The 18,438-nt window shown below is 46.6% G+C and overlaps 1 protein-coding gene across 2 annotated transcripts in view; it reads left to right on the top strand.

Moving 5' to 3' along the window:
• Window positions 1–18,438, top strand: part of LOC147097906 (glutamine--fructose-6-phosphate aminotransferase [isomerizing] 1) — a 117,181-nt gene that overhangs the window by 28,366 nt on the left and 70,377 nt on the right. For both annotated transcript variants that reach the window (XM_085970962.1, XM_085970961.1), the window contains exons 3-8: window positions 282–389; window positions 4,230–4,355; window positions 8,423–8,481; window positions 10,173–10,307; window positions 13,946–14,007; window positions 17,718–17,797. In XM_085970962.1, the coding sequence (XP_085827088.1) occupies window positions 282–389; window positions 4,230–4,355; window positions 8,423–8,481; window positions 10,173–10,307; window positions 13,946–14,007; window positions 17,718–17,797 (570 nt within the window). The remainder of the gene's footprint in view (window positions 1–281; window positions 390–4,229; window positions 4,356–8,422; window positions 8,482–10,172; window positions 10,308–13,945; window positions 14,008–17,717; window positions 17,798–18,438) is intronic.

Raw genomic sequence — 18,438 nt, 5'->3', positions numbered from 1 at the left:
CACACTTCCGAGTTTGGTGTCATCGGGAAATTTATGGGGAACGTTGGAAACGGTGGCAAGGGAGAGAAGGTGGAAGCGCAACTTAAGACCAGCCTGGGAGCTGCCCCAGAGTTGTGAAATCCTGAGCAATGATGCTGCAGGCTGGGCAGGGAGGAGAGGGCAAGGGGCTCCTCTGATTGTTCAGACCCCAATCACCATTTGCCTCTTGCCAGCTCTTCGGGTTCGGCTGCTCTTGAGTTTGTTTTCGGCCATGTCCTGAAGTGTCCTTTTTTTCTTCCCAGGTGTTGGAATCGATGGTGGAAATGATAAGAACTGGGAAAATAATGCGCATAAGATCCATCTGATCAAGAAGAGTGGGAAGGTCAAAGCACTGGAAGACGAAATCAACAGTAGGTGTTTTGGTGTCTGAAGGGCACTTGAATGGCGCAGGAATGACGTATGAGGAGAGATTGGGTTGCTTGGGCTTGTACTCGCTGGAGTTTAGAAGAATGAGAGGGGTTCTCATTGAAACTTATAAAATTCTAACAGGACTAGGCAGACTAGATGCAGGAAGGATGTTCCCGATGGCGGGGGAGTCCAGAACCAGGGGTCACAGTCTAAGGATAAGGGGTAAGCCATTTAGGACTGAAATGAGGAGGAATTTCTTCACCCAGAGAGTGGTGAACCTGTGGAATTCTCTACCACAGAAGACAGTTGAGGCCAATTCATTAAATATATTCAAGAAGGAGTTGGATATATTTCTTAAGGCTAAAGGGATCAAGAGATATGGGGAGAAAGCAGGGACAGGGTACTGAGTTTGGATGATCAGCCATGATCTCATTGAATGGCGGAGCAGGCTCGAGGGGCCGAATGGCCTACTCCTGCTCCTATCTTCTATGATTGCCTCATTCGGTGGAGAGGCTTCATCTCCACAAACTGGCATCTCACCAGTGTAATGAGCAGTGAAGAACGGGTGCACTCGCTCAGCCACAAGGTTAACCCAAACAATTCAGATGACAAACACGTGTGAAGCTGTGTCAATTTAGATTGTCAATTGCTTTCCCTCAGTGCCATCCTTCATAACGTGTGGGAATGTCTTCCCCAATGTTAGAATGTGGCTCGCTCGGCTCCTTGTGATGACAGCAGTAGTCGGCCCCCGGGTCAGCCTTGCGCACCATTCCAACAGCTAGTTCAGAGCAGCATTGGCTGAAGTCCGGGACAGGAGCCTGTCTGCGAGCAAAAGTCGGAAAGTACCTCAACTGGCAGCAGCCAAAAATGTTAACGCAGTCTCTCGCACAAAGTAGCAGTACAGGAAACTTTTTTTATCTGGCACCGATGGGACCGGCGTGGTGCCGGTTGATCAAAAAGTCCGGATTACAGAGGTGTATACTTACCAAGGTACGAGAGCCCCGTACACGGCTACAGATCCAGGCGTCCCTGTTGCATGGCAACAGGTGCAGGAACCCCGGTTACACGGCCACAGATCCAGGAACCCCGGTTACACGGCCACAGATCCAGGAACCCCGGTTACATGGCCGCAGATCCAGGAACTCCGATTACACGGCCACAGATCCAGGAACCCCGGTTACACGGCCACAGATCCAGGAACCCCGGTTACACGGCCACAGATCCAGGAACCCCGGTTACACGGCCACAGATCCAGGAACCCCGGTTACACGGCCACAGATCCAGGAACTCCGGTTACACGGCCACAGATCCAGGAACCCCGGTTACACGGCCACAGATCCAGGAACCCCGGTTACACGGCCACAGATCCAGGAACCCCGGTTACACGGCCACAGATCCAGGAGTCCCGGTTACACGGCCACAGATCCAGGAACCCCGGTTACACGGCCACTAATATGAAGTAAAACTTACCTGAACCTACTCCTGAATTTTGTCGGTTAAGAGAGATTTCTGGTTATTTAGGTGCCGGTAAAAAGAGAATTTCCTGTAATAAAGTCCGAGGGGTTTGGGTTTAAACAAAAGAGACTCTTTTCAAACCATTTAGGTTTAGTTTGGTGTCGTAGTTCCTTCCTGCTTCAATGATGCACCGCTCAGTCTGGTACTGAGCCATACCGAGCAGAAATGTCCCGTGTTTAATCCTGGGTCTGTGCTGCGTTAGCTTGTTGCAGCCACGGTAGCACGCAGTGCCGCCGCTAGTTTTGGGGAAGGGAGAAAGCAGCAACCCCGGGCTCGCTCTCTACCTGATTACTTAACTGCTGGCGGAAAGCATCAGCGCGTGGTTGTCAGATGAGGACAGGATCGGGTTTAAAGCCCTGCAGGAATGCAAGAGCCGTGCCAAGTTCGCACAGAAGAACGGTTACACCCACACGACATCGAAAGGACTGCCGGTGGCTCTGGCAGCCAGAGAGGATCGAATTGGGGTGGGATTCAGATATTAAAGAACTCGTTGCCAAAATGAATATGATTCTCGTTATTAAAGGCGGAACCAAGTGGATTATTTCTCTTAAGCAATTCATCTGAAAGCCAGAACAGGATGTAGAGGAGATGCTTCAGGGCATGACACAGCAAGAAGCACAAGCGAGAAGGAAATAAATTGTGACACGGCTATCTGGAAGTGATTGAGGAAATAACCGATTGAAAAAAGACTCACATAAAAATGCACATGACCAATGCAAAGTTCATTTACTTCATAACTCTTATCTGAACCCTGAGCTTACATTATAGCTTTTAATATAATATTGCTCTTTTTTTAACTCTCCATTTTCCAGTTGAGTTGCCACAACATCAACAAGAAGGCAGGCAGGCAGGAGCCTTGGTCCCAGCGCTCTTTCAAAGCAAATAGATTGATTCATTATATTAGTCAGAAAATGTCCTGCTAAAACTGTAGCCTGTACTGGTCAGACTACACCTTGAGTACTGTTAGGTTTTGGTCACCAAGACGCAAGGTTATTGCTCAAACCACAGGGAGCGATGCAAATAAAAGCTGTCGCGCTAATCCCTAGCATCAAAGAATTGAGTTGCATACACTAGAGGAAAAACTGGAACTCCCTAGCCTTAAAGGGGAATGTTATAGCAGTGTACACAATATTAAAAGGCCTAGCTATGGTCAATCTGGAGTTCCGCTTCAGGGTGTGCTCGGGTACCAGAACAAGGAGGTTTAGGTTGAAGCAGATGAAAGGAACGCTTATAGAGTGATGAAATGGTCCAGCACAGAAGGAGGCCATTTGGCCCATCGAGTCCGCTCCGGCTCTTTGGAAGAGCAACCCAGTTAGTCCCACTCCCCTGCTCTTTCCTCATCCCTACAATTTTTTTTCTCTTCAAGTATTTGGACAGACGGCAGAAAGAACTTCACACAAAGAGCAGTCAGTATTTGGAATGGTCATCCAAGTTGGATGGTGGAAGCCAAAGCCTCCAACTCATTCGAGAGACACTTGGATGAGGTGATTGGGGATTGCAAGTTTTTCATTATTCTGGATGGATGAGCGGAATAGCTTCCCTCGTGCGCATTGATTTTGTGAATGCAGATTTAAAACTAGCCGCTTGGAGGGATATGAGGGCGGCTCTGGGAAGACTCCCTCCCCAGTGCTAGGAAATCAGGGTCAAACCGATGTCCACCCACCTCTGACTGTGACAGATCTCCAGACATCAGTATCTACTGTCATTGCACCTTCTCAGTACGAGTTAATTATATTTAAGACATATAATTTATTTTAAACTTTTCATAAATCAAAATAACTGTTGGACCATGCAAGGTGGACGGTAAAGGTTAAATATCTGATGCACCAACTTTGAAATGGTGTTATCCAGTGGAATTAACGAATATCCAGTACTGATAATGGGGTCTGAAATCTGATGGAGCACAAAATCTGAAACTAGCAGAGATCCCTCTACACCATGGAATAACCAACTAGGCTGGGCTGGAGCAAGACATCTTAGAGTGCCTTTACTGAGTGATAATCAACACCGGTCACATTTTGCTAAACATTTGGAGAATGCCCTCCGCAGTTTGAATTCAGTGAAGCACATAGACCCCTACCCCTAGCTGATGGCCAATGTTGTCCGTTTTAACTGTATAGTTTTCATTCTTGAGTCAGTTTTTGTCCCCAGCAGTGTCTATTGATGCAGGGCCCATGCTCTTCATATCTTGCGATGGTCAGAACAGAGGCTTTAAGGTCATCCCTGTTGGGTTATGGACAACTAATTTGTTGTTAATTATCAGAAATGCTATGTCCAGTAAATAGTGCACCAAGTTTTTGACTGTCCGAATGCCTGTTCCTTTCCAGAGCAAGACGCCATAGATTTGGACATTGATTTCGAAGTGCACCTTGGCATTGCGCACACACGTTGGGCCACTCATGGTGTCCCCAGCTCAGTCAACAGTCATCCACACCGCTCTGACAAGAACAATGGTAAGCTTTGTCCTGAATTGGTGAATAGCCTTAGGAAACTCGATGCACCGCTACGACAGTTAATGTGAGAGCCCTGGGAAAATGGGAAGCTATGGCTTTGTTTCAGTACGTCTTTCAAGGTCACCCTACTAATGTTTCTGTAACCTGACAACTTTGTGAGGGAAGACTAAGCTCTGTAATAATGTATTGAGACACGAAGTCACTCAAAGATCAAATCAGGTTGTCCCCATCCATTGGTATGGTTAATGGACACGCAGTCCCTCTTTCTCTTCAAACCTTTCTTAATGCTTCTGTCTGTAGCAGTACTCTAAAGTCTTGCTGTGGACCACAAGCTGTATCCTTCCTTAAATGTAGCCAGCACCAACATTCCCCATAACATTTTTGGATGCACAGGTTCGCATGTGCGAACTTTAACATAGGAAAAGCCAGTCCCGGGCTGCATGGAACTGGCAGAATAGGGAACATTGGCCAGCACTCGAGAAACTCAACACAATTCATGACAAAGTAGCTCGCTTGATTAGCACCCCATCCATCACCTTAAACATTCACTCCCTCCACCACCGGCGCACCGTGGCTGGGCTGCAGTGTGTACCATCTACAAGATGCACTGCAGCAACTCGCCAAGGCTTCTTCGGCAGCACCTCCCAAACCCGCGACCTCTTCCACCTAGAAGGACAAGGGCGGCAGGCGCATGGGAACACCACCACCTCCAAGTTCCCCTCCAAGTCACACACCATCCTGACTTGGAATTACATCAGCCGTTCCTTCATCGTCGCTGGGTCAAAATCTCGGAACTCCCTCCCCAACAGCACCTTCACCACACGGACTGCAGCGGTTCAAGAAGGCGGCTCACCACCACCTTCTCCAGGGCAATTTGGAATGGGCAATAAATTCTGGCCTTGCCAGTGATGCCCACATCCCATGAATGAATTTAAAAAAGCTACAGTGCCCTCTTACTGGCAAATTCTTATTTCAGATGTGCTTCATGCAAAGTCTTTTAAGTTGGATTCGGGGATTGTCTGGCAGGAGCATTCTTAAGCAGTTTCTATAGTTCCCTATAAAAGTTCTTCATTTTACTTGTAAACTTTTAAATTCGCCTATTCCTGATGCAGCTCCTCGGAATGATTTTCACCATTCTGCTCAGAGTCTTGGACCATAAAGCCTCGATGCCCTCTTGAATGGAAGGTGCAAGTGACAGGTGTCCAGCCCTCCTAACCTTACCAGTGTCAAAAAAAAATACACAATGCAGGCCCTTGGACCAAGAAAAAGCCTCAGCCAGATGTGGGCAACAATGGCAACGCAGCATTTATTGCCCGTACCTGGTGCCCAGAGAGAATGGCAATGGCGGACTGCCTTCGTGCATCTAGAAGCACGCGGGCAGCAGGCGCACGGGAACACCACCACCTCCAAGTTCCCCTCCAAGTCACACACCATCCTGGCTTGGAAGTATATCGGCCGATCCTTCATCGTCGCTGGGTCAAAATCCTGGAACTCCCTCCCTAACAGCACTGCGGGAGCACCTTCACCACACGGACTGCAGTGGTTCAAGAGGGTGGCTCACCACCACCTTCTCATGGGCAACTGGGGATGGGCAATAAATGCTGACCTTGTCAGCAACGCCCACGTCCCATGAATGAATGAATAAATAAAACAAAGACCCTGGCAATAATACTATGATTTAGATTAAAAGTTTCCTTTTGTTTTGTTCAGATTAGACTTGTGTTTAAATTCTATTATCTGTGCCACATCCCATAAACGAATTTAAAAAAATCACTGCTGCCCTTATGATGGTGCTACCGTAATGCTGTCGATCAGCCACAGATTTGGAGATCCTGTTTCTTCTCTACAATGAGTTTATTATGGGACCAGTTTGGCAAATAGTTTGCAGAATAGTTAAACGTTTATGGGATAGCTGGTTGGCCAGATTAAGGTATATCGTGCATTTCTGGTTCAGAGAAAAGGTGCGTCTTATTTCAGTGTTGGCAGCAACATCATCATCTACAAATTGGCAGATTGCCCCCCAAAAAGTTAACCTGCCATTCATTTGGGGTTGGCACAGAGTCGTTCCCACAGAAAATCCAAGAATCTGTGGTGCCAAGCCCAAAACTGAGCCAGGTAGCAATCTGCAGGGGTAGGCCATTCAGCCCCTCGAGCCTGTTCCGCCATTCAGTGAGATCATGGCTGATCTGTAGCTTAACTCCATCCCCCTGCCGTAGCTCCATATCCTTTTATACCCTAGGCTGGCAAAAATCTATTGAGCTGAGATTTAAACTGATTAATTGAGCCCCAGCATCTACTGCTCTTTGTGGGAGAGAGTTCCACACTTGTACCACCCTTTGCGTGAAGCAGTGTTTCCTAACTTCTCTCCTGACTGGCCTGGCTCTGATTTTAAGATCATGTCCCCTTGTCAGAGACTCCACCCCCATCAACTGCAAAAGTTTCTCTATCTACCTGTTAAAATTCTAAGAACCTCAATCACCCCTTAACCTTCTGTGTTCCAGGGATTACAAGCCTAGTTTATGTAATCTCTCCTCATAATCTAACCCTTGGAGCCCTGGTAACATTCTGGTGAATCTGCGCTGCACTCCTTCCAAGACCAATATATCCTTTCTACGGAGTGGTGCCCAGAACTGTACACAGCACTCCAAATGTGGTCTAACCAGGGCTTTGTACAGCTGTAGCAAATCTTCCTCCCATTTATGTTCTAGCCCGCTAGTTATAAAAAGGCTAACATTCCATTAGTCGTTTTGATTATTTTTTGTATCTGACCACTACTTTTTAGTGAGCTGTGTACATGGACCCCTAAATCTCTTTGGACCTCCACTGTACCGAGCTTTTCACCATTTAAATAATTGGATCTATCCTTTTTTGGGTGCAGAATGGATAACCTCACACTTACCTGCATTGAAATCCATCTGCCACAGTTTTGCCCACTCGCTTAATCTGTCAATGTCTATTTGTTATTTCACGTTCCCGTCTACACTTGGTGTCATCGGCAAACTTGGATATATGGCCCTCTCTTGTGTTTTGCTATCTTCTTCTTAGGCAGTCCCTCGGAACCGAGGATGACTTGCTTCCACATTAAAAATGAGTTCTCAGGTGACTGATTAGTCCAATGCGGGACCTACAGTCTCTGTCACAGGTGGGGCAGACGGTGGTTGAACGGGTGGGTGGGGTGCTTGGGTTGACGTGCGCTCCTTGTGCTGCCTGCGCTTGGCTTCCGCTTGCTCCCGGCGAAGAGACTCGAGGTGTTCGGCGCCTTCTCGGATGCTTCTTCTCCACTTTGTGCGGTCTTGGGCCAGGGATTCCCAGTTGTCGGTGGGGATGTTGCACTTTTTCAAGGAGGCTTTGAGGGTGTCCTTGAAGCATTTCCTCTGCCCACCTGGGGCTCTCTTGCCGTGTCGGAGCTCCGAGTAGCGCGCTTGTTTTGGGAGTCTTGTATCGGGCATGCGGACGATGTGACCCGTCCATCGGAGCTGATCGAGCGTGGTCAAAGCTTCGATGCTGGGGATGTTGGCCTGAGTGAGAACACTGACGTTGGTGTGCCTATCCTGCCAATGAATTTGCTATATGATACTGATAAATACAGTGAATAGTTGAGGCCCCAGCACAGACCCTTGTGGGACACCACTAGTCACTTCCTTGCATTTTGAGTACATACCCATTATCCCTACTCTCTTCTGCCACCTAACCAATCTCCTAACCAGGTCAACAATTTGCCTTCAATTCCGTGAGCTTTAATTTTAAGCTAACAGTCCCTTGTGTGGAACCTTATAGAATGCCTTCTGGAAGTCCATATAAACTACATCCACAGACATTCCCCTGTCTACTACTTTAGTTACATCCTCAAAAAATTCAATTGGCTTTGTTCAAATCCATGTTGGCTCCCCCTAATCAGCTCAAATTTCTCTTAAGTGCTCAGTCACTCTGTCCTTAATTATAGATTCCAATAACTTCCCCACAACAGATGTTGGCCTAACAGGTCTATAATTTCCTGGTTTCTCTCATCTTTCTTAAATAACGGAGTTAACAGAAATGACCATGGTGCTTTTATTCTTCATTTTCAGAGTTCATTGTTATCCACAATGGCATCATCACTAACTACAAAGACCTGAAGAAATTCCTGGTGCGTACATATAAAAAAATATATATACTTTCAAGCCTGGCTTTTGTTGATTTTTATTGAGTGTGTGTGCGCAAATACATTTAATTGCAGTCCCCACCTCTTACACTGTCCCCGCTTTTCCCGGACAGCTGCTTATATTGGGCAAAGGTGCGCTAACCATTTGCCATTACCATAAGTGCCAGTTACAAAACCGTATTAAGCGGGCCGGCTGCTTCGAGCAGTTCAAGCAGCTGTTTACACGGTTAAGAAGGCAAATGGTATGTTGGCCTTCGTAGCGAGAGGATTCGAGTACAGGAGCAAGGATGTCTTGCTGCAGTTGTACAGGGCCTTGGTGAGACCACACCTTGAGTATTGTGTGCAGTTTTGGTCGCCTTATCGGAGGAAGGATGTTCTTGCCATGGAGGGAGTGCAGTGAAGATTCACCAGACTGATACCTGGGATGGCAGGAATGACGTATGAGGAGAGATTGGGTCGTTTGGGCTTGTACTCGCTGGAGTTTAGAAGAATGAGAGGGGATCTCATTGAAACTTGTAAAATTCTAACAGGACTAGACAGACTAGATGCAGGAAGGATGTTCTCGATGGCGGGGGAGTCCAGAACCAGGGGTCACAGTCTAAAGATAAGGGGTAAGCCATTTGGGACTGAGATGAGGAGGAATTTCTTCACCCAGAGAGTGGTGAACCTGTGCAATCCTCTACCACAGAAGGCAGTTGAGGCCAATTCATTAAATATATTCAAGAAGGAGTTAGATATATTTCTTAAGGCTAAAGGGATCAAGGGATATGGGGAGAAGGCAGGGACAGGGTACTGAATTTGGATGATCAGCCATGATCTCATTGAATGGCAGAACAGGCTCGAGGGGCCGAATCGCCTACACCTCCTATCTTCTATGTTTCCACGTTAAAAGCGCAGTGACGTGTCATTAAATCCTAACGCCCCCCCCCCCCTTGCCACCTGTGTGAGTCTGAATAAGTACTGTTAATTGAGGAGCTGTTTCCCTGTCCAATAAAGTATTAGTAACCAACATGTCAAGAGTTCTTGAAAAACAATTTTGATTGAGACGGAGGTTATTGAGAATGCGTAACTGTTTACTCCAGATTCGGGAGCTGACTTTCCCACGAAGACTTGGCTGAGACGGGAACTACCCATGTGGCGAATTGCTTGTTCTAACAGCTCCTCCGAAAACAAACCCCTATTTTTCACAAGAGGACATGAAATGGCCCCCACGCTTATTCTCCGCACGAAGGTCGAGCCAGTTCGCATAACCTCGTGCTGTTGAGATGACGGGCCAGCGAGTGACCGTCCCAAGGGTCCCGATGTGGCCATTGAGATGCCTATGCCAACTTCCAGGTGGCAACACTGCTTCTAATCTCCACTCTGCATTTGGCATCGCCTGTTGTGGCACAGGCTAGATTAGGAACCCAGCAGAGAGGGGATTGCCCTGTGGTGTCTCTCCCTTTGGTATGATACATTGATGCTGCACTGCACCACGCTGTCTGGCAAGCTGTGTTTATTGACTCGTGTTTTAATTTAAAGGGGAAGAGAAGCATTGCGTTTCTGCAGCAGCCAGCAAGGACGCAATGCTGATCGAATATATGCAGTCTTTTTGCGCTATTCCGTGGCAATAGCTGGGTTGCTGATTCTGAGCATTTGTGTCCATTTCTTTTGAGGTGCCTCTCTCTCTCTTGCAGGAAAGCAAAGGTTATGAGTTTGAATCCGATACTGACACAGAGTCTATTGCAAAGCTGGTCAAGTACATGTACGATAACCGTGAGAATGATGACATCAGCTTTGCCACCCTTGTGGAGAGGGTCATTCAGCAACTGGTAATATTTTTAGACTAAACATTTTTTTTTTCTCCTTGTAATTTAAAAGCAAAGATTAATGTACAGGAAACTCTCGATTTACCGGCTCCTAAACAACCGGAAATCTCTGTTAACCGGCAAAATTCAGGAGTAGATTCAGGTAAGTTTTACTTCATATTAGTGGCAGTTCCTGGATCTGTGGCTGTGTAACTGGGGTTCCTGCACTTGTTGCTAAGCAACAGGGACGCTTGGTCTGTGGCCGGAGTTCCTGCACATGTTGCTAAACAACAGGGAAGCCTGGATTTGTTGCTGTGTACGGAGCGCTTGTACCTTTTAACTATACCTCTCTGTAATCTGGACTTTTTGATAAACCGGCACCACGCCGGTCCCCTCGGTGCCGGATAATACAGGTACACTATCCCTTATCCGAAAGCCTTGGGACCAGCTGAGTTTCGGTTTTCGGAATTTTTCGGATTTCAGAAGGTATTATTATAAGACTGGGAAATTTGTATTTAATATAAATTTTAAAAGTTCAGGCTACCTCTTGCGACTGTTCCGTGTCTCATTCCCCTTCCTGCTTCTCTGGAAAGCCGGATATCGGCTGACTCCTACTAAGCTGGCCCGCAAATCAGGTCGGGTGGGGGGGGGGGAAGAAAAGAATATCGGACGGGCCGCGGTTCAGGTCGGGGTCGGAGGGGGGGTGGTCCGAGGTCGGGGGGGGGGGGGTCCGGGGGGGGGGGGAGAAAAGAATATCGGACGGGTCGGGGTCAGGTCGGGTCGGGGGGTGGGGGAGAAAAGAATATCGGGCGGGTCGGGGGGAGAAAAGAATATCGGACGGGCTGCTGCAGCTATCGGACCGGCCGCTGTATTGTTGGGTTCACTCTCCCGGTACCTCCTTCACACTGCACGGCTCGGCCTGCGATCTCCTACCCAGGAGGGAACTCTGTGACCCTCTGCCCTGTTCAGCGTAAGTCGTGCGCACGACTTACGCTGAACGAAAAAACTTTCGGTTTTTAGAGGTTTTCGGTTTTCGGAAGTTCGGATAAAGGATAGTCTACCTGTATAGAGTTTCCTGTACATAGTACTGTTTGGGACATAAGAAGACCATTGATCCATCTAACCTACTCTTCCAAACCTCCCAACAGGCGCCTTACTGTTTGTACAACTAATAACCCTGTATTGCACTTCCAAACAGGAATTCATCCAGATCTTTTTATAAGCCCTGTTTCTATTTCACGACCTGTTCTGGTAATGCGTTCCCTCTTGAACGATAAGGGAGTCGAGGGTTATGGGGAGCAGGCAGGGAAGTGGAGTTGAGGCCAAGATCAGATCAGCCACGATCTCATTGAATGGCGGAGCAGGCTCGAGGGGCCGAGTGGCCGACTCCTGCTCCTTCGTCTTAATGTTGCGTTTAAAAAAAAAAGTGATCTAAATTGCTTATGCTCCTTTTGAAGCTATTAGCACCTTATGGCAAACTTATTTCAAGCTTAATCTCTTGCGGCATTGTTTGCAGATAAAACTTTTTTCTCTCTCTCTCTCACCGGTTTTCTCTTGCCATCTCTCTTTCTCCAACTGAACCATCAGATGGTGCATTTTTTTTAATCGCTGTTTTTCTGGGAAATAATGATGATCCTGAGGTATGGGCTAAAGTTTTGCGCTGGCTCGTGTTGCCCGGTGAGAGAGGCTATCTCTGCTCTGCTGCTATCTCTCCCTCGTCGCCTGTCACAGGACTGGCCATTCTCTCCACTTTTAGTTTTTTTTTTAAATTTTGCCATTTCTTAGATCAAAATACTGAAACTATTTCAAATGACCACAATCGCGACCTTTCTTTTGCTCCCCAAGCTCCACCTCGTGGTGTTCCTGTAGCCAGATACCATACACCTGTTGTGATAAGCTGCTTGTAATGGAGGGGGGATATATTGGACAGTGAAGGTTAACTCCAAGAACGCTGTTCAACAATAGCGCTTTTCTCAAAACTGATTGTAACTGGGGACCTTTGTAAATTGAGAAAATCTAATAAACGTAATGATATTCTGCTGGTTTAAAAGTTTTACACACAGCTTTACAAATTGGCTCAGTGGGTGGCACTTTCAACTCTGAACCAGAAGGTCGTGGGTTCAAGCCCCACTCCAGAGACCTGAGCGCACAATCTAGGTTGACACTTGAACGCAGTACTGAGGGAGTGCTACATTGTCAGAGGTGCCATCTTTTGGCTGAGACGTTAAACCAAGGACCCCTTCTGCCTGCTCAGGTGAACAGAAAAGATATCGGGACACGATTGAAAGAAAACCAGAGGCGTTCTCCCCGGTGTCCTGGCCAACGTTTATCCTTCAACCAAGAGCACCAAATCGGATTAATTAGTCATTCCTCTCATTGCTGTTTGTGGGACCTCACTGTGCATAAATTCGCTGCTGTATTTTCCTACAAAATAACATTTTTAAAAGTGCTTTGGGGAGGATGTAAAAGGCACTATATAAATGCAACTTCTTTCCACCACTTGTTGAAAACCTCTCTGGGAAGTGAGTGACCCTCTTGTTGAAAACACATGGGCCAGTCAGCTCACTCAAGAAGCTCAATTTTTTTTGTCTTCAAAAATGTACATATAGATCATAATATGGCAGACATGTCCTAATTGTACCGTGAGGAGAGAGAGAGAGAGAGTCTTGAAATTATTACAGCTGCACAGAAAGATAATTACATATTCCCACTGATTATACTGCAGTTGCTCCAGTCCTTGTGCAGTAGGCAAATCCAGCAGTCAAAGACACTGTACGTTGCAAATTAATTTCCCTTTTAAGGCTTGCAAGCCGTGAAAAGGGCATTTGCATTGGTCAGTTCGTTGTGAGCAGGGAAGCTGTTTCGGTGCACATGTGAGTTTATCTTGAATACTGTGTCTTGAATACTTATTTTTCACACACTGTCTGCGTGCACTTGGCGAGAAAGCTCGTGGGAGATGACAGTATTTGTTTGTAATCTTGCACTAGGTAGTGAGCTCTCCATCAGTAAAAGTTGAGTTGGCGATACTGCAGGACCTTTCACCTGATGCGTTATGCCCCCCGGGCCTTGGCTTGTAAAGTTGGTGATTTACCGTGCCCGTTTTGTCGCCTGGCATAAAACTCCAATGAGGTCAGAAAAACCTTCACGTGAAAGTAGCCAGCTTGCACTGCAGCCGAATCACGATCAGAAGTAAATTCTCTCTTTTGACTATATTCCAAGTACTAAGCAGCAGCGCTTGGTGAGTTGCACGGCACTAATCCAACGTCTGGGATTCATCTAATATTCATGAACTATTTGAACTTCCCTCGTGAGTTTTGTGATGAGATTGGAATACTGCCCTGCCCTGTTTGGAGAGGCTTCCAGTGTCCTCCCCGTACTTGGATACTGTGTCAGTAATGCCGTGAACACACAGCGCACTGTGTGTGTGTGTCAATGTTAATATAGAGCACCACCCAAAACCTCCTGCCGAACCAAATTAGTTGCTCAAGAAGATATTATCATTTGGGTTTCACCCTTTTTGGGGTGTACCATTTATCAAACTTGGAACGGCCAAGAGGAAAAGTGCAGGGCTGCTCTATTTTAGCCAGTTGCTGTGTTTGTTTTTTGAGTTCGATGCTACACTTGCTTTTAGTTCTGATCCAAGCATGTGCTTTGTTTTCTAGGAAGGAGCTTTTGCTCTAGTACTGAAGAGTGTCCATTACCCAGGTGAAGCCGTCTGCACCAGGTATGTAGATTGGAGCGTTCGATGCGTGCTGTACTTTCCTCTCTGGCTAAACGATACCGGCAATAGGACAGATTCTGCCTATTTTATTTCTTGGCCGGGAGTGGGTGGGGAGAGAAGGCATTGGGAGCAATGTTCCCGTTAAGTTGCGCGGCCGCGCAACGGTCTGGCGGTCCTGCTCAGGCCGCTCAGCTGGTTTAAACGGAAAAACCGCACGAGCGTGGAAATTTGAATGGGCCGCGCAGCACCCCTAAAGAAAAATTAACGGGAACATTGATTGGGAGTTACAGGTAATGTTACAACCTCCTCGCTGAGCGGAAGCTATTTAAGTGCGTTTGGCTAGTAAGATGAATGTGGTTCAACAGCTGATGAGTCCACTGAACATCCACGTGCTTCAGTATTTCTCCTGAAATGAGCAAGCTGTCGAGCCTTGATTCTCAAGGGACGATACCGCACACAGCACTACAGCAAAGGGTGGACGACTAGACAAGGGAAAAGACTTCGAAGTAGATAAAGAGAAAATTAATTACGGCTGTTGGGGTGGAAAACAAACTGCGAGAAGAGAAGCAATACAACAAAAGGACAATAATTTGATAATCGCAGCAGCATTTTTTTTAAAAGTCTGTTACTGAAAACAACGATCAGAATATGTTTTTAATTGGAGCAAAGTTGAGTTGCTGTATTACGGCCAGTAGGAGGTATGGAGTGCAACGTCGGCTCAATGGTAATTGCAGCATACCATCAGGAAAAGGGACAAAGACTGTCGAGGGGAAAGGCTTTAAGCAGCTGTGGCCCACAGCAATACTTGGCTCGCTCAGCTAACCAATGGCTGACCATTGTCAGTCTGATGTACAGTATTGACAGCGGCTACTTAATTCAAAGATGAGGTGACTTACCGACATAATTATCACGAATAACACAATAACTTGGTTCCAGGATTGCAACATGTCAATAGTTTGGTTCAACTTAACATAGCTTGGTGGTAATAGTATCATGCATTCCATGGCAATTTCTCTTAACAAGGTGATGGGTAGCAATCAAACGTGTCCTAACTCGCCCCAAGTCCCGTTCGCCCATCACCCCCTGTGCTCGCTGACCTACATTGGCTCCCGGTTAAGCAGCGCCTCGATTTCAAAATTCTCATCCTTGTTTTGAAACCCCTCCATGGCCCTCGCCCCCTCCCTATCTCTGTAATCTCCTTCAGCCCTACAAACCCCCCCCCCCCCCCCCCCGAGATATCTGCGCTCCTCTAATTCTGTCCTCTTGAGCATCCCTGATTATAATCGCTCAACCATTGGCGGCCGTGCCTTCTGTTGCCGAGGCCCCAAGCTCTAGAATTCCCTGCCTAAACCTCTCCGCCTCTCTACCTCTCTTTCCTCCTTTAAGGCGCTCCTTAAAACCTACCGCTTTGACCAAGCTTTTGGTCACCTGCCCGAATTTATCCTTATGTGGCTCGGTGTCAATTTTTTTGTCTTAAAATACTCCTGTGCAGTGCCTTGGGACGTTTTATGACGTTAAAGGCGCTATATTAATACAAGTTGTTGTTGTAATTTTGAGTCTGTGGTGTTAGTACGAAGACATTTGGCCCCTTTGATCAAGCAGTTTAATTGCTATTTGTTCTTCCGTGCGTGCCAATTTGACCTTTGGTACAATTTAGGCAAGTTGTCCCTGTGGTTTTTTTTTCTAACGTTGTGTGAGCAGGCTTCTTTTTGAAACTTTAGTTATCCCCTTGCATGCACTTGGAATGCTATGCTACAGGCCCAAAATTCACCTTTGAACAAAAAAAGTGAGAGGAGATTGGCTGTTTTTCTTAATTAACTGCCCGCCAACAAAATTGTGGGCTTTGAAATGTGCAAATTTTGCCTGTGAGTTGGTGTTTACCGAGTGAAGTTTTTTTGTTCAGAGGGCATTAACTTCTTTTATGCTTGTACTAATTTGTACAAGTGAGTTGGCTGCTGAATTGTTGTTCTGCAGTTCCACATTTGATCCGCACACTTCCTCAAAATTTCCCCGCACTTTTTTTTTTCTCCTGTGCTTGTCATCTTCAGGCCTTTTTTTTTTGTTTCGCTCCATTTTTTTTCTCTGCTACCCGAGAACAAAAAAAACCTCCTTAAATCCTTGCATTCATCAGAATGAAAGCATTACTTGAGGCAGTCTAACCAATTGCCATGCTCTATCGAAGTTAGTGTTCTAATTAAATCTTCACAAACTCATCTGTACTTTGTTACCCACGTTAACTATGAAGGGGGCCTTTGTTGGACCAAACCCTTTGCTCAAAATTTCTCTTCAGGGTCATCAGGTCAAGGGTAAGATTCCAATTAAAGCCTTCCATTATTAAACTAACTTCTCTCTGCATTTAATTAAAAGTTAACAAGGATAGATTTTAACGTTGGTGGAACTGCAAGTTCCAAGATAGCTGATTGAGAGGCCGGGGAACCTCCTGTGGCTGATCAGTGCCACAGCTCATCTCTGTTCAGTTCAAATTAAGTTCACGTGCCATTTTTGCCTTACATTATCAAAATAATGCACCACAGTTGACCCAATGGCCGGGGAGTCCAGAACCAGGGGTCACAGTCTAAGGATAAGGGGTAAGCCATTTAGGACTGAGATGAGGAGGAATTTCTTCACCCAGAGAGTGGTGAACCTGTGGAATTCTCTACCACAGAAGGCAGTAGAGGCCAGTTCATTAAATATATTCAAGAAGGAGTTGGATATATTTCTTAAGGCTAAAGGGATCAAGGGATATGGGGAGAAGGCAGGGACAGGGAACTGAATTTGGATGATCAGCGATGATCTCACTGAATGGCGGAACAGGCTCGAGAGGCCGAATGGCCTTCTCCTGCTCCTATCTTCTATGCTTCTATGAACCTGGAACGCTGGAAATGCTACACCTTCTCCAGTCTTGTCCGATGACCATGCTAAGCAGTGCTGGTACTGATTTTTGTTGTACATTCTTGTAGCGAGGCGGAGAGGTTTAGGCAGGGAATTCCAGAGCTGGGGGCTTACTCCTGTTCCTATGTTGTGTGACAATGTTCTATAATGAGTGTTCATCTATTTCTTAGGTTAGCGGAGAGCACAGATGATGTCCTCCATATTTCAGTACTCATGATATAATTCCCTAATGCACTGGCTTGCATCGTATTATATATACTGTTATTATTACGGTTTTTGTTGGGATCTATATTTAGTTCCACTATGATTGAATCTATGACATTTTCCCTTTCACTCCTGAGGATAATAACTGGACTCCAGTGCTGTGGTGTAATCTTCATCAGCACCCAGCAGTGACTTGGAATGGGTCTGGGATCTTCTCACTGTGTGACGTACTCCTTGGATACAAGGTGCCATTCAGATCAGCCCTGATCTCATTGAATGGCGGAATAGGCTCGAGAGGCTGAATGGCCTCCTCAACAACAACAACAACAACAACCTGTATTTATATAACTCCTTTAACGTAGTAAAACGTCCCAAGGCACTTCACAGGAGTATTAAAAGACAAAAAAAAATCTGACACCGAGCCACATAAGGAGAAATTATAGGGCAGGTGACCAAATGCTTGGCCAAAGAGGTAGGTTTTAAGGAGCATCTTAAAGGAGGATGGAGAGTTGGAGAGGTTTAGGCAGGGAATTCCAGAGCTTAGGGCTTACACCTGTTCCTATGTTGTGTTACAATGTTCTGTAATGAGTGTTCATTTATTTCTTGTCTCTTTTCAGGCGTGGGGGCCCTCTACTGATAGGGGTGCGAAGTGAGCACAGACTCTCCACCGACCACATCCCTGTACTGTACCGCTCAGGTAAAGGACCTTCTGTTGGGCCTGAGCCACCTCGTGTTACGGGAGCCTGAGAGTCAACATGGCTCCATTGAAGTTCAGTTTACTCTTGCATAACATCGCTTCAGAGGTAGTTCATGTGACCGCCTGAGGCTTTCTCGCCTGGAAACCAATAATTAACTGAGATCAGTGTCCTGGCACAGTAGCAAGGTGCAGCAGCGTGACAGGCTGAGTGTTCAACTGCACTCAGTTGACTTGCCCACCTTCAGCCATGCTGCTGTGGAGTGGTGCCATAGAGTTATACAGCACAGAAAGAGGCCCATCGTGTCCACGCCAGCCATCAAGTCCTGTCTATTCTAATCCCATTTTCCAGCACTTGGTCCGTAGCCTTGTATGCTATGGCGTTTCAAGTGCTCATCTAAATGCTTTTTGAATGTTGTGAGGGTTCCTGCCTCTACCACCCTTTCAGGCAGTGAGTTCCAGATTCCAACCACCCTCTGGGTGAAAACGTTTTTCCTCAAATCCTCTCTCAACCTCCTGCCCCTTACCTTGAAACTAGGCCCCCTGGTTATTGACCCCTCTACTAAGGGGAAAAGTTCCTTTCTGTGCCAAGCAGATGACGAGCAGTTCCGATGCCGGAGAGAGAAATCCAAGGGGAGGACTCG

The sequence above is a fragment of the Somniosus microcephalus genome, chromosome 30, assembly GCF_052327205.1.
Source record: "Somniosus microcephalus isolate GS21.2 chromosome 30, FLI_Smic_1.0, whole genome shotgun sequence".
In the NCBI taxonomy this organism is placed as follows: Eukaryota; Metazoa; Chordata; class Chondrichthyes; order Squaliformes; family Somniosidae; genus Somniosus; species Somniosus microcephalus.
Note: the sequence above shows the minus strand (reverse complement) of the source record. Positions and strands in the feature narration are given on the sequence as shown.